Source organism: Melanerpes formicivorus, unplaced genomic scaffold (genome assembly GCF_026170545.1).
Source record: "Melanerpes formicivorus ecotype bairdi unplaced genomic scaffold, bMelFor1.0.p_v2 SCAF_3, whole genome shotgun sequence".
NCBI lineage: Eukaryota > Metazoa > Chordata > Aves > Piciformes > Picidae > Melanerpes > Melanerpes formicivorus.
This window is the reverse complement of record NW_027142355.1, coordinates 14431461-14454700: the sequence shown is the minus strand read 5'-3', so window position 1 is coordinate 14454700 and position 23240 is coordinate 14431461. Positions and strand designations below refer to the sequence as shown.

General features: G+C 40.6%; 1 protein-coding gene across 1 annotated transcript in view; it reads right to left on the bottom strand.

The window, feature by feature from the left end:
• PTPN12 (protein tyrosine phosphatase non-receptor type 12) overlaps window positions 1–23240 on the bottom strand; it is a 63643-nt gene that overhangs the window by 2706 nt on the left and 37697 nt on the right. The window contains exons 8-16 of the mRNA XM_068167435.1: window positions 21850–21992; window positions 20716–20782; window positions 20017–20094; window positions 19819–19917; window positions 13945–14030; window positions 6206–7170; window positions 3105–3182; window positions 1750–1838; window positions 705–735 (exon numbers count right to left, since the gene is read on the bottom strand). Coding sequence (XP_068023536.1) covers window positions 705–735; window positions 1750–1838; window positions 3105–3182; window positions 6206–7170; window positions 13945–14030; window positions 19819–19917; window positions 20017–20094; window positions 20716–20782; window positions 21850–21992 — 1636 coding nt within the window. The remainder of the gene's footprint in view (window positions 1–704; window positions 736–1749; window positions 1839–3104; window positions 3183–6205; window positions 7171–13944; window positions 14031–19818; window positions 19918–20016; window positions 20095–20715; window positions 20783–21849; window positions 21993–23240) is intronic.

Genomic DNA, 23240 nt, shown 5'->3' with positions numbered 1-23240 from the left:
CAATGCACTGATATAAATGTATCTAGCCATGCTCTTTCTACACTGAAGGTGCTCAAGAAGACATGAGATGTAATGATGCGTTGTGTTCCTCTACCACAGTGTTAGCAAATCTGGTGAAAAACCTATCAGGTAATTAATGTTTGGCTGCAAGTGGACTGTGCAAGCTTCTTCAAGCACATGCAGAAGACACAGGTCAAACAGGCTTACAGCTGAAGCAGGCTGCTGTGAAGCTAAACATCAGCTGATAGACTACACTAAATGCTTAGCCTTTCCAGAAGATCAAAATTAAAGATGGACGTGAATAGGCAACACATATCCCCACCCACACTGCTGGACTTGCTTCAGCTTTAGTCTTGTGCTTATGAAGAGACTGATTTACCAACTTCCAACATTTCTATTGCAATAACACAGTAAGGTTTTGATTGAGCTGAACAAATAATTATTACAATATGCATTTAAATTCAGTATTTTTGGTCGTCACTATTTTAGCATATCTGAAGTTTAACATTCCTTTTTTAACTTGCTTCCTCAGAAGATCTCAGAAACTTTCAGAACAGGAGATCTTTTCAGAAATACCAGTGTTTTATCACTGTACTTGGATATCTTCAGAGCAAAAGCCAAGTCTAGACAGATTTCTGTTGTGTGGGAAAAAAATGTGTTTTGGACAGAAAAAAGGGAACATAAAAGCCTTTCCCATCACTTACCAGGTAGTATAGGTGAAGTTGTTTTCAAACCCTGTTAATAGGAAATATTTAAAATAACTTTATTAAATGCTTTCAAAATTGTAAAAACACACCAGAAATGTAACCTTATAAAAGCATCATCAAAAACTATGTAACATCTGTGGAAGTGTCGAGTCACACCTACTTTTCTGACCTGCTGTATCTCTGACCCAAACATGATGCAGTAAGTAATAATTTACTATAAGAACCTTACTATTTGATTAAAAACTGGTCACATTACAAATTATTACAAAATTTGGTATGTCAGTCCTCCTATTATATTTACAGTCCCTGAAAATTCCAATCTGTCCTTGTCACATTTTAAAGTGGTAGGAGATTTTAAAGAGGCTGTTATATGCGGTGGGGATGGGATGTAAAGAGGCACAGAAACAGGCCAGGATGTAAAGAGGCTCTGAAAGCATCTGACATTTCACCAGCTGTTTATGCTGGATGACTGAGCAATGGTGAAAAGTGCAATCTGATGGGCAGAAAAGGTGTTGTCTAGAATAAATAGGGACAGAAGGAAACAGGCTGCCCCTACAGAGGATATGAAATTGCCATCTCTGGAGTTTTTTGGGACCAATCTGGTTAAAGAAGCCTCATCAGAGTCCCTGCTTGATGCAGCAGGTTAGACTAGAGACTCCAGCTTCAATTAGCCTGTGATGAGAGAACTGTTTTCATTGAAAGAGTCCTCTAAGGTCAAGTCCAGCCATCAACCTAATGCCACCATGACCATTAAACCATGTCCCAGAGTGCCACGTCTACATGGGTTTTGAACGCCTCCAGGGATGGTGGCTCCACCATCTCCCTGAGTAGCCTGCTTCAATGCCTGACCACTCCTGCAGTTAAGGAAGTTTTCCTCTTCTCCAACCTAAACCTCCCCTGGCACAATTTCAAGCCATTTCCTCTCCTTTCATCACCTACTGAGCAGTAGCTGTACCTTTTCACAAATCTATATTCTGCTTTGGTGTAGCTGCCAGCCAAACAAGCAATGCCTGATTTGTTCAGACTTGTCTCCCATACTTACTCTGGAGAGTGTTTCTTCAGGGCGATGCTGATCATGCAGTGTGCTCCACTCTGACTGTGAAATCACAACTGGCTTCAGCAAGGGTGTGCCTAGGAGACATTAAATTCAACTCAGCATACTTGAGGAAACATTAGAACACAGCTTTAGAAATATTCTATACAGCAACTTTGTTTTTGAATTAAATGCTTGTGAAAACACAATCCTATCTTTATGAGAAGAGTGTTTAAGATAAGGGAAAACTCCACAACATCATTCAGAACAGGAGACTGCAGTATCTGCACTGTGGGTGTTCTTTTCCTTCACCTGAGGGCTTCTAACTGATAAAAAATTTGCATCTTTTTCAATACCATTCCATGTTTTGTTACACCAGCTGTGCAACAACAGCAGATCACAAAAAGACATAACTAAATAAAGAAAACACCCAGGTCAGGACAGTCATATCTATCCTTTACTGGCAGTGCAAACCCACAAATCTGGAGTGTTTGGAGTGAATCCAGTCCCTAAGAGATTTTTTGCATAAGAAAAAAGCTGTTTCTTGTGTTCTCCCAGAAAAGCAGCAAGTCCATAAAGATAGGCTCACTTTGAGCCTGAGCTCCTTGTGCTTGCAATGCTCAAGGGAAATACTTCCAGAAGTTTGATGGTTTTATTCTGAACACATCTATACTAACTACTCAGGCCAAAACTTCTGAAGCTTTCACAAAGTGCCACTACCCAAGACCTCAGTAAATAACTGTATCACATGAGGGGTTTTGGAACCAAATGTCAACCTAATTTATCATTTCAAGTAATCTCTGTTGTATTCTTCCATTACTTGCTTGATGAATGAAATATGAAGATATAAGCACATAATGTGTGTCAGTTTTCTCTTTCAGTTACCCTTGATACAAAGAATAAACTATGTTAAACTCAGATGAACTGGGCATGTTCCCTAGGTGCAGTGCATTATGAAGTCATCATCATTCCTTTGCCCAAGAAAGAAGCACTGTATATGTGGTTTCTCACTCTGTACCTGGGAGCAGTAGGAAACTCAAACAGCTGGGGAATTCCCTATACTATATGGCATTTCCCCACTGTATCTCATTTATACATCCTTTGGACTGAAAACCAGCTCCACTAAAATCAATCCTGAAGTATCCAATATAATTAAGTATCCTCTAACAGCATGCTTAGTCAGAAAAAGAAATTACTTGCCTGTATTCAAGGGCTTGTGAAAGCTAAGTTCAAAACAAGCCATTACATGTGCTAGATTGCATTCCATTTTACAATATACTAACCAGAAAGCAAGGGCATTCAAACACCGTATTGAACTGCACTCCACATTTTTCCCCAGTTATCACAAAGCATTAAGGACTCACTGTGTTCACTTGCTAATACAAATGATTCTGGTGTCCTTTCTGGGAGTGGGGGAGAGGAATCTTCACTACTATCAGCACCTAGATCAAACATGACATTGAGATAAGTTAAAGTACACTTACATTTTCCTATTAGGCTCTTGGAAATTGATATTTTGGTATGTGAGATAGTCCTAAACTTGGTATTTGATTTAAAGCAATGAGAAAATTTGCTCTAAATATTATAAAACATTCTGGTTTCCATTCCAAAGCCTTGGGAAAAACTTCTTGCTACTGACACTATCTTCACATTAAGGGGTATTAGCACTTAATGTTGTAAGAGAAAGAAAAGGAAAACGTATTTTCAGCCTAAATAATTTGGCAAATTTTGGGGGAAAAAAACCAACCCTCAGCCACTCCAATTAATACTTTTTCTTCATCTTTCAGGAACAGCATATAAGCAGAACTAACAGTCTGCACTGGACCAGGACCATTTGTTCCTTGAACTGGTGGATCTCTAACCACAGCGGTTGCTGTACTTTCATTGCAGTTCACGACACATCTACTTGCAGCCACTCCAAGTGAGTATATCTCATTTACAACACAGTGGCTTCTTGAATCCTGCAGAGACCAGCTGGCCTACCAACTCAGCATTAGCAGAGTTCCTAAACCATATTAAGAAGCCTGTTCAGAGATGGCTACTGTGGCGCCAGTAACACATCCCATCCCCAAGCCTGTTCACTCTCAGCTGGCAAGAGTGTACTAGCTCTTGAAGCAAAAGACCCATTCTAGTTTGCTAAGGAATTTGGAGTAGAAATTAAAGGTTTATAACCATTCCAAGGGGCTGCTGCCATAAGAGGTCTCAGCTGACAACTGCATTCTACCCAGGGTTCATCAAAATAAATGTTTCACCTGTGGAAGCCATGAAGCTTGTCCTGCCAACATGACAGCAGCTGGGACAGAAACTCCATCATATTTTACAAGAGGCTGTGCTCAAAGTGACTTCTCTGAGATCTGCTCCATCTCAAGTTTACCATACAGCCCAAGAAAACCTACACCTATTGAAACAGTCTCTAAAGGTATCAAACAAAGTCACTCTGCAGCATGCACTACCTGAAAGTGAGAGTTTGGTTTGGGTTCCCTGGGGTTTATTTGGTGGTCATTGTTGCTGGTTTGTTTGTTAAACCTCTGGGTACAACTACTTTTTACTTGATTTTAATTAAAAAGAGCATCTAATTAGGTGGTAAGATCATGTGTACCAATAGTTATGGTTAAGTAACTATAGTACTGCTAAGTTCACAGCAAGCTTCACTGGTGACTCTACCCACATCCCCTATTTCAGAGAGAAGGGATGCGGACAAGCATGACAATGACACAGCAGCTGTAAAACATGGTTTAGGATTACTGTTGCAAAGCAATCTAATCTTACACTCTCGAACCTAAGACTAACAGCCTCAGGATAAAATGGGAAGTGTTCACTATCACACAAGAGGGAGCAGGTACACCCTAGATAACAGAAAATTACAAAATCATATAATGCTTTTAAACCATTCATGTGAAATCAGCAACATACCAGCAGCACTACGTCTGTGCTGTCACTTCAGGATGTTTCTGATATGCAGTTACATGAAGCAAACTCTTGAGTTACATTTTTCACATTGTTTTTCACATTTATGTCATACCACATCTTATTTGCATATTCTTACAGCATCTACACAATGAGATGTTTAAAGAGGTAATGATTTTCAAACAGGCACAAACAAGCTGCAAGGATATGAAGCAGCGTTGGTTTTCATGACTGCCTCCTGTGAAATTGGCTCTAGGGAAGCTCTGTATTACCCGCTTCTCTAAAGCCTTAAGTTTTGCCTTCCAAGTCCCTGGGAAAGAAGGAAAAACCTTGGCTAGAAGCAGTGTGGGGAAAACACCGTAGTATGCTTGCTATAAACACAGAAGTGACTACAACAAAGGGCTTTGCCTGCTATGCAGAGCATGTTTGAAGTGTCACAGAGTTAACATCATACATGCATCGGCAAGTATTGCTTTGTGCATATACATCATCTCACTAAGTCTATATAAATCAGACTGTGTTGAAAGCTGCAACAGAGCTCTTGTTTCTGAATATCTGAGTTTTGGTAAAATCTTAGCTCACAAAGCAAGTATTTATTACAATTCAGCTGATTCTGCGACTTACATCATACACTGATCTCCATTTCGTCTCAGAAAGTCACACAAGCCTCACAGACTGCTGAAGCTAAGTCATGGTTGTAAGGAACTCCTAGCATGAGAGTCTCATCTAAAGAGAGCAGCTCATGTTCTCCTTTCAGCCTTACTTGGTGGTGTGTTGAACTTCAGGCAGGCAGTTATTGAGGCCACCTTTGTTCTTCCCAGTGTGCCAGCCTGACTGAAATCTGCGTCTGCACACTTTAGGACCCTTTAGCTCTCAATAAAAGATTTCAGTTTTTGCAGAAGCAGTCTTGCAAACCTTCCTTGCTCAAAAAATTGCCAAAAGGCATTAAAGGATTAAAAGCAGCTGAGTACTTTTCAAAGCACTACTAAAGCAGCACCTGGATTTTGAGATGAACAGCAACATCACTTAGTCTCCTCTGGCCATGTACAGAGAAAGAGGAAAGCAGGACAAAACATTTATAATGCAATTAAAATGCAGTGGTCAAATCACACTCAACTTCCAAGGCCTATACAGTGACAGAGGTTACAGCTCCAGCTTTAGGACTCACTCGTCAATCAGTAAACGTGAATTTGATGCATACTTGCACAAGCCTGGCTCAAATACTTCCACTACCCAAAGCTGCCATGGCTACAGACACTTCATGAGACTGGATGTGGAGGAAAGAACACACCAGTCAGTAACACAGAAGCCTGAAATTAAAAATGCATTCATGCCTTGCAATAAAGTTTGTGAAGCAGCTTATCAAGATCTGTAGTACCTTGGAATACAGAGCTTATGTGCAAAAATGAAAGCTGGGAGGAAGAGAGTTGTGCCCTTCCTGAAGCTGCCACACTTCAATTTACATTTAGAAATGGTGTTTTCAAGAAATTTACATTGTCCAGCCCTACATATGCAACCAAGTTAAAGAGTAGCACTTCTTAACCATAATGAAACCTACCTTTGCCATCTTTGGAACACGTTACAGCTGCTAAGTCTTGCCTAGCAATAGACATTGGCAACACTTTCCTGGCAGCACTGTTTTCAGTATTAGTGGCAGCAGAAACAGTGGCGCTTGCAGTTGAAACATTAGATGCGCTTCTGCTGACAGCTCCGTCAAAGTTCATCTCCTCCATGTCAGAGTCATCTGAGTGCAGAGGATTAGTAAAGCAGAGGGGTGCTCGCATAGAAACAGCAGTAACAGCAATGCTGTCAGTGGGAGGATGTTCAGCTGTGGTGTTTGATACCAGAGAGAGAGTTTTCACACTGGGACACAGGAGATCTGAAGACACATCCTCAGACCCTGGCGTACGCAGTGCATTGTCAGGCCCGTGCAGCGACCACGTGGCATGTCCCTTCTCTGCCAGAGGCAGACGGTCTGGTCTTGGTGGAGGATCAGAAACCTGCTGACTCTGCAGGCTTTCTGGTGAAGATATTAAGGCTGTGTGAGACTGTGGCACACTGCATTCCACACATGAGTTTTGAGAAGCATCTACAAATAAATCCCCAGAAAGTTGTTCCTGTGGCTTAAAGCTTTTATCAGTTACAGAGGATGACACAGGCTTCATTTTAGTAGCATGTCCCCTGTTCAACAAGGAGTTCCCATCAAAGCTTCGTGGCCCCTCCTGAAGAGGAACCTTCTTGATCTCAAAACTCAGGTTGCGCTCCAGCCTCTTTTCTGAACGTTCACTGGGCTCACTCTTCCCTGAATGTTCTGTGGACTTATTGTAATTCTCATTGAGGTCTGTTGAATGCTCTGAGGAAACCATGTGCAAAACTGGCTTTGGATGGTATCTGTCATTGTCCTGCCACACAGTAGTTACTGTCGGATAAGCTGAGGGTGGAGACGGTGTTAAGATTGGTGGTACTGGCTGAGGCTCCGGAGGCTGTAAAATTTCTTCTTTAGCATCTCCTTCCACAAGGCAACTGCAGAATACAACAAAACACAACCACATAAGTTCTCTTTTTGGCAGTGTTTTTTGGCAGTGTTTGAGACTCCTACCCAGCTAACTCCATAGCAAAGCTTTCATACCAATACTGAACTCCAAGCAGTGCTCCCACTGCATACAGACAATGGTTATACAATATGACTAATAAGGGAGGAAAGAACTAAGTCAACACACTCAGAATGTCTTTCAGAACATCAAAGGCATGCACTCAGACCACAACTAATCCTGAGTTCCAGGATTGCTCACATCCTTTCCCAGCAGTGTTTTGTCAGACTCTGAGAAAGGCCCTCTTGTGGCAGGATTTCTGTACTTTTTTTGCTTCTCTCAAAAAGTGGCTCAGAACTCGACATGGCATTCAATTTTCAGTAAAGCCAAAAGAAATAAATCTTTCCAAGACAGATTTCCATCTTCCTTTCATTGCTACTTTTAAATCTAAACAAGCGTTTTTATTTGAGACAACATGGTCTAGTAACATAGTTCGAGGTCCAGAGAGTCTTCCACATTCTCAGCCAACATTAATAAAGTATTAATTAAAAAACAGTACAAAAGCTTATAAGAAAAGCACAGAGTACCAACTTATCTTTCATATCCCTTCAGTATTTTACTACCCAGCAATCCACAGTTAGGGTTCTCCTATTACTGCTGGCAGATTCCAACCTGTCTTTGTCATACAGCAAGAGAAGAAGCAAGAATGATTCCAAAACCTTGATCACATTTTCAAAAGGTTACCAGAGAGCACAGCAGACAAATAAAGCTCCCTAACTACTGCAGAACTTAGCTGCTACTTCTCCAAGCACTAAGTATTGAATGCAGTTTCTGCTATGTTGGAATGAAGCCAACAGTAGGGTTGCTCTTAAGAGTTAAAGGGAACAGGGCTAAAGACCTTTGTGATCATTAACATCAAGCTATAGTAATACAGGATGAAGAACTCATATCGTTGTATGAATGACTCCAAACTGAAGAGAACTCTTTAGACTTTCAGTTTATGAATATCTTCACCCACTGAAGTGCCACGAGGTCCCCAGCTTCCAAATTATCTTCTAAAAGTCTCTTGACCTTCATATCTGGAAAACCCCAAATCCCCTTGCAGTTCTTCCATGTGTCCTCTTCCATTCTTTGCCTGACACCTGTTCTCAAAGGCTTGGACCTCAAATTTCACCTCTTCCTCCCTCTGTTGTGTGTGTATATTGCTGTTTACCTTTACATTAAGATAGCAGAAATACAGAGCCCATCCAAACAATTTAATCAAAAGTAGTCTCTAGACATTCTTGAAAAACAAACAAGCTTGAGCTTAAGATGTTTGCTTGAATTAGTAAAGATAAGGGGGAGCAGGGGTAAGTCAGCTTTGCTCCAGATTAATGTACACTAAGGACAGGAAAACATTTCTCTTCTAGGGAATGGAGGGAGAAAGAGAGTTCACTTGCACAAATATTGACATTCCCCTTCACCAGCAGTGATGCTTATCAGTAATCTACACTAAATTCTCCTACTGAAAATGAGGCCATTTCCTTCTGGCCTTATTTTCCTAATCCAAAGTTATAGATGCAGTCAGCAAAAGCAATTTCCTACCTGGTACAGACATACTACTAAGCACCACAATTAGCTAAAGCAGTAAATTAGCATTAAACTAGTTACGAGAAGAATACAGGTCCATAATATCAGTACAAAATTAACCAATTTCTTCCCTTATAACTGTTTCATGAAATCACTCTCCCATTGGGTACTGGTTGATAGTAGGCTGACCAGGAGCCTGCAGTGTGCCCAGGCAGCCAGGAGGGCCAATGGCATCCTGGCCTGTATCATGAATAGTGTGGCCAGCAGCAGCAGGGAGGTCATTCTGCCCCTGTACGCTGCACTGGTTAGGCCACACCTTGAGTCCTGTGTCCAGTTCTGGGCCCCTCAGTTTAGGAGGGATGTTGACTTGCTGGAACGAGTCCAGAGAAGGGCAACAAAGCTGGTGAGGGGGTCTGGACCACAAGCCCTGTGAGGAGAGGCTGAGGGAGCTGGGGTTGCTTAGCCTGGAGAAGAGGAGGCTCAGGGCAGACCTTATTGCTGTCTACAACTACCTGAATGGAGGTTGTAGCCAGGTGGGGGGTTGGTCTCTTCTCCCAGGCAACCAGCATCAGAACAAGAGGACACAGTCTCAAGCTGCACCAGGGGACGTTTAGGCTGGATGTTAGGAAGAAGTTCTTCACAGAAAGAGTGATTTGCCATTGGAATGGGCTGCCCAGGGAGGTGGTGGAGTCACCATCACTGGAGGTGTTTAGGTGGAGACTGCATGGGGTACTCGGTGCCATGGTTTAGTTGATCAGATAGTATTGGATGATAGGTTGGATTCAATGATCTCAAAGGCCTTTTCCAACCAGGTTAATTCTATTCTATTGGATTAACTACTAAACAGATTCCCAAAGCTACACAAACTGATGCCTTAGAGAGATGCTTAGAACCGATGCCACAAGAAATACTGCACAAGTCAGCAACCCAAAACTTGTTTAATCACCTTCCTTGTACACAGCAAAACAATTATGAGAAATGTTTCTCATTATGTTTGAAGTTATATTTCACTGAGTGCTTACAGTGATTAAATAAATTCTGTACCAAAACCATTCTTTGCCTTATTATTCCTGAAGAATATCCATTCCCAGAAAATTGCATTCTGATATATTTGTTTTTTAAAGGACATAGAAGACATCCAGGATTTCCTGGTTTTCTCTAAATACATCACAATGTTTCCATTTTACCAACAGCATGATATCCTCATTTCACACGTCCATCCTTACAAGTAACACTTTTGTTTCTTTTTACAAAGCAGAAATATGGGGATATGAATACATTTAAGAGCTCTTTGTCTGCCACTAGCTTTTCCTAAAACTCTTGCCAGAAAATCCTGAACATTTGGAGCTGCTGTATAATGCTTTCTTTAGGCATTTCCTTCAACAGCTGTGCTCTACAGATACTTCTCCCCCCAGAGGCTGAAGACTATCCGAAGATGAACTACTAATGTTACTACAAACAGGAGACAGTATAGGAAAGCCGGCTTGATTTCAATTGCCGGGAAACTAACAGAAAGCTCAGAGAGACAGAAGAGTCAGTGACCCAAAGAATACCAGATCATTTAAAGAGAAGTAAGCTTTCCTGTGCTGCATCTTCAAATTAACCCTGCATTGCTTTTATACACTGCAAAAGAAAGCATTTCTCCAGCACATTTGTAAGATCACAGCGTGTGACATGAAACAAGAGAAGCTTCCCATTCCTCGGCCTTGACAGCATCTCTTCATGCACACCTGCTAACGGCTGTCTTGTAGTTCGACTGCCTCCACTCTGCCTCACTCACACACCACTGTTAATGGCGTTGCTCTAGGTGACCAAGGCAGCCGTTTCCTGCACTTTTGCTGCCACACAGCCTGAGCATCTGGACTTAGTACCAGAGACCTCAAGTCAGTGGCTTCTAGCTGTCAGATAAATCATGACTTAAGTAAAAAATAACTGGGCAGGGAAAAAAAAAAAAAAAGATTTCTCATAGTAAAAGCTAATTATAAATTTGCTGAAAGTACAATAATTTATGGGGAAAAAAAACCAAAACAAACCCAAAACCAACCAACAAAAAAGCACACCAAAAAGTGCCCTTCCACAACTTTCCAACAAAACCAGACACATGGAAAAACCCAAACCCAAAGTGAAGTGAGGTCAACACTACTGCTGCTTTTTCTTCATATTCTATATATTCAGAATGCTAAGCTATCCTAGACTTAATGGAGAAGAGCTATATTATTAAAATAGGGCACCATGGGTTCAGACTTCAATGAAACTTGAACAGTGTTCAGAAGAACACCTTAAGTAATCCATGGTTATTCTATACGGCATAATGTAGGAGTTTATTTTGAAACAAAAGAGTGATGCCAAGGCTACAGAATGCTGCTGCTGCATCAACCAAAAAGAGGTATAAAGCTCACATTAAAATGGGAAAATGAAAGTTAATGGTAAGCAGGCTGCCACCAGACAACCACATTATAATGCTTTAGCATTAGCATGGAATAGACTAGACCAGACCAGAAGAGACCTTCAAGATCATCGTGTCCAACGTGTCATCCAACACCACCTAATCAACTAAACCATGCAACCAAGCACCCCATCCAGTCTCTTCCTAAACACCTCCAGTGATGGTGACTCCACCACCTCCCTGGGCAGCCCATTCCAGTGGGCAATCACTCTCTCTATGTAAAACTTCCTCCTAACCTCCAGCCTAAAGCTCCCCTGGTGCAGCCTGAGACTGTGTCCTCTTGTTCTGGTGCTGGCTGCCTGGGAGAAGAGACCAACCCCTACCTGGCTACAACACCCCTTCAAGTAGTTGTAGAGAGCAATAAGGTCACCCCTGAGCCTCCTCCTCTCCAGGCTAAGCAACTCCAGCTCCCTCAGCCTCTCCTCACAGGGCTTGTGTTCCAAACCCCTCACCAGCTTTGTTGCCCTTCTCTGGACACATTCCAGCAAGTCAACATCTTTCCTAAACTGAGGGGCCCAGAACTGGACACAGTACTCGAGGGGTGGCCTAACCAGTGCAGTGTACAGGGGCAGAATGACCTCCCTGTTCCTGCTGGCCATACTGTTCCTGATGCAGGCCAGGATGCCATTGGCCCTCCTGGCTGCCTGGGCACACTGCAGGCTCCTGGTCAGCCTACTATCAACCAGCACTCCCAGGTCCCTCTCTACCTGGCTGCTCTCCAGCCACTCTGACTCCAGCCTGTAGCACTGCATGGGGTTGTTGTGGCCAATGTGTAGAATCCAGTACTTAGATGTGTTAAATCTCATGCCACTGGACTCTGCCCATCTGTCCAGCCTGTCGAGGTCCCTCTGCAGAGCCTCTCTACCCTCCAGCAGATCAACTCCTGCCCCCAGCTTGGTGTTGTCTGCAAATTTACTGATGATGGACTCAATGCCCTCATCCAGATCATCAATAAAGATGTTAAAGAGCACAGGGCCCAGCACTGATCCTTGGGACACTCCTGTCAAAGAAAGGCTGCAGCTGAGTGAAGCTGTCAAACTATGTTACTGATAATGTATGTAGAATGATAGAACTGCTTGGGTCAGAAGGGACCTTAAATATCATCCAGTCCCAACCCCAACACTTTCCACTAAACCATATTGCTCTAAGTCCCATCCAACCCAGCCTTTGAACACTTCTAGTGATGGAACATGCTGCTCTAAGGTCTCCCTAGAGCTTCTCCAGGTGGAATAACCCAAGCTCCCTCAGCCTGTCCTCATAACAGAGGTGCTCCAGCCCTCTGATAATTTTTGTGGCTCTCCTGTGGACCCACTTCAGCAGGCCCATGTCCTCCTTTGATTTACTTTTAATAGCCTAAAGATGCTTGTAACCTCTAAGAAGAGCCGAGCATGGAAGAAGCCTAGAAAAGTACAATTAGAAGTTATACTTTGTAGGATTAAATACTAAAAGGATTAATTATCTTCCTCTGAGTAAGCTTCCTATCTTAAATGACAAAAGTCTTTAGCAGCATCTCATCCTTACTTAATGCACTGAGACGAGAGTTAACTTGATACTTAGCTGCACTGTGACAGGAAGAGAGCTGCAGATTTAAAGATAATACAGAGATGATCTGTCTATGATCCTGTCACAAACAAGAGACAGCTGAGAAAGCTGGAAAAAGCTGTAGAGATGTCACCATCTCATCTAGCAAACAGCTTCATGATTGTCAGAAAACAGCTAACAGGAACCATAAGCAGCACTATCCAAGCAAACAGAGCTTGTCTGGTAGCAGTATTGAAGACAAGCACCCAGAGGTCAAGAGACGTGAATCAATTTTCCTCCTGAAAACCCTCTCTTTAAGGAAAAAAAGCACCTATCAAAGCTTCCTTTAAAAAAATTAAAATGCAAGCTGCTTTACTAATTACACATTCTAGAGCCAACTATCACACAGTATATAAATCATTTCAAAGCCTTTTTGCTGTTTAAAAAAATGCTATCAGCTTTAGCAACTTGCTTGGAACTTCTTCAAAGATGGTGCCTGTACAGCTCAAGAATACATTTGGCTGGCATCCTAAAACGTCACCGAACAAAATATTTTAAGGCAGTTCCCAGAGAGGATTCTAAAACAAATAAAAGATGGGAGCGCAACTGGAGTTCTTTCAGAGTTTGTATTGAATGTGAGCTTATCCATAAAGGCAGTGACACTTAAACACCCCTTGAAACCAGTGCCTCCAGAAAAGAGATATACTAATACTTACAACAGTTGTACCAAGATACTTTCAGTCACAGCAACGCAGATCAAAATAAAAGAGGGACATGGAAAAAAAGTGGTAACAACGCTCTGGGGGAGAAAGCTACAGATGTGATAAAGAGACAGATGATAAATTTAATAGTTTCCTTCTCCATACAGTGATTACTTTTGAATCTTTCATGGATTCTGCTGGCTCTAAGTCATGATGAATCAGACTTCAAATTAGTAAAGTTACCTCCCACATCAAGACCAAACAGTGGGTGTTCTGAGCAGATGTGACTAAGAGCAAATCAAATCTTTCCTCAGAAACATCTTGCATGAGGGGAGGTAATTACTTTTCAAAAATAACCTGCATTTTAAAAAGACAACAGCTCTGCTAAAAGCTTCTATTTATTCACCTCTAAGGAACCACTTTTTCTGCCAGAGCATCTTAAGATCCTACAGTATCAGTAGTTTTAGTTGCTATTTCTGAAGCATGCCCATCTGTCAGCTTAAAACTGTATGTTAATATAGTTAACTACCTGCGGGTTCGTGGAGGCTTTGGTGGAGGAGAATCCTGCTTCTCAGCATCTGAAGAACTGACAGCATTCTCTGTATTATTTTCATCCTGATAGAAAGAAAAAAATAAAATCATGGCTGTAAGGCAGATACATACAATACTTCAACTGCAAGGTCCAAAGATCCATGGTAACAGCTAAAGAGAAAGATTACAGTATTACACAGTTTTGGCCACAGAGATCACTTTCAAAATTCCACTCTAAATTCACAATATTATTTTATATCTTGTTTATCCAACTTCAAGTTTTTCTGACTAAATATTGTTGTAATTGTACAATCCACTAGGAAAAAAATTATCCTCAAAAGCTCAACCCTATTAAAGAAGCTAACAGATGTCAAAGGTGTTTTTAAACCCTATGCATACAGTATGAAGCTGTTTCTAGTAAAGACAGGAAGGGGCTGAAGAGGCATTGCCATTTTTGCTACAAGTAATAGAAGTTATGAATATACCTTGCAAAGATGTGTCAACTCCAGTGTTTGAGGCACACACACAACCACAGCTTACAAAAACAAGTCTTTAGCATATTTTTCTAAAAAGGCAAAACCCCTCAACCCCAACCAAACAACAACAAAACCCAACAAAGAGGAAAGATGGTACTTTCAAATTCAACCACAGAATAAAAGTCAGTGGTTCATACAGTAGGAAGTTGTTGGGCAGATTCGTGTTCAAAAGCTTTCACTTCTGCAGTAGTTTAAAAATCAAGATCAGTTCACCCTGTTCTAGTTACATGAAATTAGGAGCAAGAATGTTACGCCAAAAAAAAAGTTACTTCACTGTTTTGCTTAATTAGTTCAACAGATTGATGCTTCTGTGAAGACTTCATTTACTTTCATACAACTCATTCCCCAGTACGTGAAGGAATTTTACTTGAGAGGCTGAAGAGGATAAAAATTTAATGCACTAAGCCATGCAGGCAAGCAATGTGTTCGTATCAACTTCACACCCCAGCATTTCTAAGTAGGCATGCTCTGTTACTACTGGATCTCCTCTTGTTTTTAACTGAGGAGATACTGCTTGCTGAACTCTCAGAGCGAGTCTGTTACTTGTTCTCAGTTCCATGTCACAAGAGATAGTGAACAACTGGTACTTTGAGCATTCTTGAGTGGTACCAACTCACAGATTTCCCCTTCTGTCATCTATCTAAAGAACTGAACTGGAAAATATGCAGAAAAACTAGCGTGGAGCAGAACAGAGGCAGCTTAAGTGTAGAAGTCAATGCAGCATCTCACTGGGGTGACTGCATCTGTTGAGAAGAGCAGATGGCAGTATTAAGAAAAAGCCTCCCAGCCTTCCTAATCACAGCTTACTGGCATCAGCAGACCTTCTCTTGCTTCTACAGACAGACGTTACATCCTCAGGCAGAACACAATTTTTTAAAGTATTGGCTTAGATAAACCAGGACAACATGCAGAGCTCACAAGGGTCAGCATAGAGAATTATTAGGGTTTTTTCATGTGCAATTCAGTCAATTAATTGAGCACTCAGTGCAGTGCCTTTCTTTCTTACAGGCCATTTCTACTGGGGCAAGCTTCTCACCCTGGAAAAATGAAACCATTAAATAAATGTTGGGGGGAAAAATACAAACTTTGCTTAACATTCGCTTTTATCTGCATCAACTGCTGAACAGATCAAGAGTCAAAACATCCTTGACTTGAGGGAGCAACTACTCCGATCAAGTAAAATCCATCCAAGTATTCTGTTCAATTACAGACATATACATAGATGGGAAATGTGTACACATCTATGAAAGCCTGCATCAACAAATGAAAAGACCAGAAAGTCAAGCAAGTGTGGATTACATCTGGGCTACAACAATACAGAGCAACTCCTGTTCCTGTGGTAATGTAGAAGAACCAGGAGTTTTCCTGGCAGATGCAGTGTCTGAATTCAGCTTGCTAAGGTGACCTAAATTGTGCCATCATCTCCTGAGGTTGAGTCTTTTCCTCACTGGATGAAGTACCAAATGCTGCTGTCACTAACTGCGCAAACAGAGGGCCACAGACTGAGGTTTCACAGACATTGCCTACAATTCAAAACTGCCCAGGAATTGCAATGCCCAATTTTCTTTTGGAACACACAGTGGAAACATTTAACATCATTCAGAAGCTTTCTGCACTGTTAAAGTACCATCAAATTTACTGCAAATACTATTCCAGAAGTAATGTCATGGTTTCCCTTAAAAGGAATCAAGGCATTCCTTTTGCCCTTATCATGAAGCAGCATGGGAACCACAGAGCATCAGTAGATAAGAAAAATAATTCAGACTGAAATGGTACACTCCGATGATTCATATTAAGTAAAACTTTACAGGCGTAGACAACAAGATAAATGCTTCTGAAGAGAATTAATTTTTTTTTAGAATGCTTCAATGGCCAAAAATCTCTTTCCAAGCTGCAAAACAGTGAAGAGAATTTGAACAACAATCTTTTCACTTAAGAGTTTCCAAACTGATAACATTTTCAATACCAACATTCTTTCTATTGCAGCCAATTCCTCCACAGCTTCTAAATCTGAGATCAACTGCAACAACAAAATTCTATCACTTTTACTGGAAGAAATCCAGGAGACACTTGAGAGTACCATCAATGCCTTATTTTGGAGAAAGTGTGTAATTGTGTAATATTAATACAAGCTTCTATCAGTAGATAAGCATAAACCAAGGACTTGCAGTACTGAAACATGCTTGGTACTGCAAAGAGACAAAATCCAACAACAAATATTTTTGAAGACACAGTAAAATATTTGTTGCTCATCTTTTAATCAATTTTCCTGTTTCTACATACAGAACATCCAACTTCATGGAATTTCTTTGGACTTCCCAAGATGATGATGGTGGTTCACTTCAGATCATGGAGATGTCTCTCAAGCAGCTCACAAAACATTCTACTGATACAAATCCAGCTGATATCTTACCAGATAATCAGCACTAATCAGCTCAGGTATGTTTCAAAGCTTCCAAACACAAACCCAAGTGTAGTACTAACAAAACTGAAGATGGCAAGACGACCCAGTTCATGACTTCAAACACATGACACTATCAGCAAGAGTTTCAGTAGGAAAGGGGGCCAAGTCCAACACTCAGTTCTGATTTGTCTGATAGTTTAAAAAAGATTGGGGGGAGATGGTGGGGGTGGTGTGTTTGTGGAAGAAGCAAAATAGTTTTGATTATTAAATTTAGCCCTAAAGTTTGCCCACTGTGGGGATTGTTGAAAGAACTCTATCTAGTATCTGAAGAAAGCTTTTCCTCGTACTAAGGGTATAAATATAATGGTTTTAGCACATGAGGACTTACAGGTCTATCCACTCACCAGATGTACAACTATATATAAGAGTATACAACTACTACATGATCTTATATGTGCATTTTTGGATCCTTCTATCAAACTCCAACAGACATTCTAACCCTATTAAAAGCCTATTTACAAACACTGTACTGTGGGTTTTGTTGACTTTTTACAGTGTTGTTTCCAGTAGAGTGAAACTGGCAAGTTCACAGGAAGATCACAAATTCAAGATTGTCTGAGCTACTTGCCTATGAATGCTGCTCCTTGGTGTTGATCAGATGAACTTCCTACTCTGCTGTTACTGGCAAACATTGCTTACAAAGCCTAGGTAACTCAATTCCAAACACTGCTTCAAATGGGAACAGCAACTGGGTAACAAAATAATGAAGCCAGCCCTACAAAGTACTGCAACTCTTAAAACTATTATAAAAATATAATAAATGAAAGGTAAGTGAAAATTTCCTCTTCAGTTTAGTATTATCTGCTATATAACTAACAGTAGTATATCTAAAGTGGGCACATTCTTTTATTTGGCATTAATTCCACTGAGCATGATGAAAACCCTCCCCGTGTATAGTATTCCATACTTGCTGCAGCATCAGCAGGCCATTTTTCTTCTAGTTCTGGTTGTTCTTTAGATAGGAGCTTTCTGACACATTTGATTCTTACCCAAATTTCTAGTGTCTGAATTCTGTAACATGGTTTTGAGATAAGCAGAGTAGATCTGCAGACAGTATTTGAGTTGCAAGGTATCCATACAATTACATTATGTTCTTTGCTCTTACTAGTTTCAAAGTAATTGCTAAAATTGTATTTCTTTGACAGCTTTCTGATTATAACCAAGGTCATATCCAAACACAACTGAAAGCTCACACTCGCTCACTGCATATTTGGAGTTAGATTTTCCCCGTCTCACTCCCAAACACATTAACCATACAATCTACTTTTTCTTGGTTTAGATACTTTAAGATCTTGGTTCAGATACTGTAAGATGTGCCACAGACAGCAGTTCCCTTTGTCACAAATATAGTATCAGCATATTACGTCTCCTCCTTATTCAGATCATATGAATGACGTATTAAGAGACATTTTTGATTTGTTGTGAGAATGTAGAATAATAGAATAAACCAGGTTGGAAGAGACCTTCAAGATCATCACGTCCAACCCATCAACCAATCCAACCCACCTAAACAACTAAACTATGGCACCAAGCACCCCATCAAGTCTCCTCCTGAACACCTCCAATGATGGTGACTCCACCACCTCCCCAGGCAACCCATCCCAATGGGCAATCAGATACAGATCAAAGTCCAATAACCGTACAGCAGACTGATCTGCCTATTAATTGATGACCAAAACTCAATTAATCAGGAATCACTCCATACAAAGTTAATAAATCTGCATATTCCAATCTCCACCATGCTCATTCCTTAGTAAAACTAAAAAAAACCAACCAAAAAAAAAACAAAAAAAAAAAAAAACCACAAAAACCAACCAACCAAACAAAAAACCAACAAACCAAAATACACACCAAAAAGAACACAACACAAAACAAAACGACAACTAAAAAACCCAAACCCACTAAAAATAAATCACAGCCCATGCAGGCTGCACACCAAACCCGTACCACATTAGAACGGCCCGCTCCATCCATACAGCATTTAGTCCATCAGGTTTTTGCTATGACTGAAGACTATAGCATTACTGCATGAACTGATTTGCCTTTTTCATGAATTAAAAACATTTCAGACTTCCTAGAAATCACAGTGCAAAACAGTTAAACCCCTCAAAGTAAAAGGATGCTTTTTAATAAGCTCAGATGCAAAATTACTTACAGATTTTCAAAAGGCCTTGAAGATACCACTCAATCCCTCTAGAGAGCTATATAGTCTACACCAACTATTTACTGAAGAGAGAGAGAAAATTACTGGGTAACTGAAATGGTCTAAGGGCATGGGTGGTACGCAGTTTCAGGCTGTAGGGGACACACAGAATATATTGATCCAAAAAGCCATTTATCGCATAGGCCCAGCAGCAGCCAAGAAAACGTATTTTAACACAAAATAAGGGGGAAAAACCTAGGGAACATGACATTTAAAACAGAAGCACAGAAAGAAAGAAAGAAAGATCAAATGCTTTGATAACCACTGAAGAATATTATTCTTCCAAGTATTTTTCTATGTTTGCTAAAAGGCTAGAGTATAAAGCTTCCTTACACAGGCAACAGATGAGCTGCCAACTGCTGCCACCTCACCAAGGTAAGGGCACACCTCCCAGTTTAAATACTGACTTGGAACCCAGCATTTCATCCATACAAAATTCTCCCTATTGCTTTCCTCATGGCAATTGCGTTTGGTGTAGGTGGTGAATATTCCTCTAATCATCGGAGATTCTCAGTCCTTCCTACTCAGCAAAAACTATTTGTAGTCCAAACAAGTTCTGTAGGTGCCTTAACAGCATTAACGCTTTTCTTGAAAACTGGACTTCACAGGCAAGTGTTGATCAGAAGCTAAGAGATACAGCTGAGTGAAATTCATATAGTAGAGACATACCACTCCATCTGCAATCTTCCAGTTGGCACAGCTCTCGTATTTTTGCAGCTGCTTCTCAAACAGTTGTGCTATGGCTCGGTGGACAAGCTCATACTGCTCCTGGAGTAGGTTAACAGACAGAAATTAGTGCAGGAGATCTTTACTGAAGATGCTAACATATGATCAGATTATCAAGATGGATTTAAAAACAAATGATACCTTTGTCTGCACTGCAGAATGCCTTTGCGTCCTCATTTCCTGTATTAAATTAAATACATTGAACTCTTCAGGTATTTTCTGAAATACAGAAGCAAGTCAATTACACTGTTGGTCAGCACAGCAACATAAAATCACTTTGAACTTCCATAGGTACAGCAAATCTGTTCTTTCCACACTGCAGCTATTCATTTGTTTGGGTTGGGCTATTTTTTGGTTTTGTTTTTTAAAAAGGCAATTTCTCCAGAATTTTTTCAAACATTTTCAAACATAATTTAGATCAGAAAAGAGCATATCAAGTATTCTGAAAATGAGACATCCAATGAAAGTATTAACATGACACTTCCAGCTTAATGATGCTTAATAATCTAAAAGCCCAGAAAGAAGTTTTATATGAAATATACATTTGAATTATCAAGCTTAAAGAGCCACAAGATCAAGCAGAGAAATTGAACAAGTTGAAGTCAAAATTATTTGTATTTAAAAATTTTAAAGGTACTCAGAATTTTCGTGGCTTTTAAGATAAAAAAAAATGCTGTCAAAGGAATGTTAAGTTCATACTAAAGCATGACTGCAATGAAACTATGCATCCACCCTGCCAAAACAGTTCCAGAACATTTCACTATTTTAGAACACTTGGGAGCTCAATCACTTTATGAAATGATGAAAATGCCATAAAGTTTCTTCTTTAAGATACCTTACCCCAGCTTTAAGCAAATTCCATGTATAATCTATGGCACAGATGGCTCCTGTTCTTCCACACCCTGCACTATGAAGATAAAGTTGGGGTGTTAGAATCACCTATGTATTTTACAAACACACTATGAGCTTTATATTTCCAGAGTCCATGTGAGAGAGAAAAAAAAATAAAAAAATCCTTCAACTAGCATTTTAAGTTCATTGAACATGACACTAGAGTGTCTAAAAAGATGGAAAATGAAACATTCTAGGTTTTTTATGCAAGTTTTTCACAACCAATTGAATCACATAATGGCTCAGGTTGTCAGGGACCTCCAAGATCATATACACCAATCTCCCCACCACAGGCAGGGACACCTCTCAAAGAGACTTGGCTCCTCAAGGCCTCATACAGCCTGGCCTTGAACACCCCCAGGGAGGAGGCATCCACAACCTCCCTGGGCAACCTATTCCAGAGTGTCACTACCCTTGTACTAAAGAGCTTCTTCCAAAGATTCAGTCTAACCCTATCCTTCCTCAGCTTCAAACCATTCCCCCTTGTCCTGACTCTAGACACCCTTACAAGAAGTCCCTCTGCAGCCTTCCTTTAGGACCCTTCAGGTATTGGACAAAGCGGCTGTAAGGTCCCCATGGTGTCTTCCCCAGGCTGAGCAACCCCAGCTCCCTCAGCCTATCCTCATAGCAGAGGTGTTCCATCCCTTGGATCATCTTTGCGGCCCTCCTCTGGACTTGCTCCAACAGCTCTGTGTCCTTCTTATGATGGGGACACCAGAAGTGCAATCATGAGAGATGCTTTAACCCTGATGTTTCTATTGCTATTCCTAGTTATACCTGCTTCAACAGCAGGGATTTTCCTGAAGTTTAAAATACGTTAACCAGCAGTACAGAACGTGTGAAGACTCGCCACATGTTTCTAATACAGTACCATATCTGTATTTTCAGGTCAAAGATGGAACTGATGTTCAGGAGCAAAGGCTTACCAACTGGAAACTAATTTTATCATCATACAGAAGACAGAAAAGTTCTCAGGTAGTGCTGCACTTGCTCCATGCAACTCATATCAAAAGTCTAGACTTCAAATATATATCAGCTAGACTTAAAATATATATCAACTTAAAAAACAAATATATTTGCTACCTGCAGTGTATACAGATGGGTACATCTTCATGCTCCTGGTATTCTCTCATCAAGCTGATCATATCCAGAATAGAATCAAAAGAGGAAGGGACATCATGGTCAGGCCAGTTAACATAATGGAATTGATAGACACTACGAGTCTCCTAAGCGGGAGAGAGGGAGAAGATTGTTAATGATTATACATATTTGAGGAGTTTGCATGAAATAATTAGTTCTATGAACCTTTAACTTTTTGCATGATCAAGCACGGACAAGCAGAGTAAAAACCAAACCTCCAAAACTCCACAGCTTGGAAGAAAACAAAAAGGTAGTTCTGAAATACTGCCAAAGTGCAGCTAATGCACAGGAGAAAGCATTATTGGACAGTTCACAGAAGCCCCTCTGTCCTGTGGGTAAAAGGATCCACAATGTTGCACTTTGTTAAAAGATTCTATATCCTTACAGTCTTAAAATGTGAAAGGGAGAAAGACCATCCCAAAAGGTTCTTTTTCCAATCACATTCTGATAACTTACATTGGAAACAAAAGGGGGAGGGGGAAGAGAGGAAATACTTTTTGTATTTTGTTACACTGCAAAACAAGTGCGTGTATGCAGAGGTGCCTGCACACAGAGGGAAATTAAAACAGGTGAGAAACGTCAGGCCATGCCTAGATACAGACAGTGCTTGCCACAGTAGGTACACTTTTATTCCAGTTAGCTGATGGCACAAGGGTACTGAAGGCAAGCTACAAAACAAGCTTTAGCACAGCCTAGTTAATCAGCTACCTGAATCCCTGAAATATCAAATTCTCTCATCATTACCCAAAACATCCACAGTGTAACTAGTTCTACTGCACTATTCCTTGCTGTTGTCACACCTGGATTTTCAAATAACCTCCCAGTCATGTCCTAGAGAGGTATATGAAGTTTTTGATCAAATATTACAAGCTTCAAGAACTCTGCTACTTTCTGTTCAGATAACTGAGGAGCAACATAGTAGGCCTCTTGAGCATGCTAATTCATTTCATCTTCCAACTGAACCAACTATTTCTGATGTTTTATTTTTGCCAGACCTGAGGAAGTGCTGTAGCTATTAAAACAGAAGAAATTCCAGCCTAAGAAATTTCAAAAGTACAACTGTCCAGTCTGACATTCCAGTATAATGCTTTCAAGAATGCAAGTGCTTTTATTTCATACTCAGTTCACATTTTACAGTATGTCTCATGTTTCACAGTAGTTTGCATCATAATCTTTCACTAAGCTGAATAAACTCCATTCTTCCTTAAAGACAATAACGGTAACCATTTACACCTGCCAGCTTAACGAACCGCATCAATGAATACCTGTCTGGTAAGCCAGTTCTACATCCTGAACACCAGAATATCAATTTTTCAAGAATTCAAGTCTTGAGC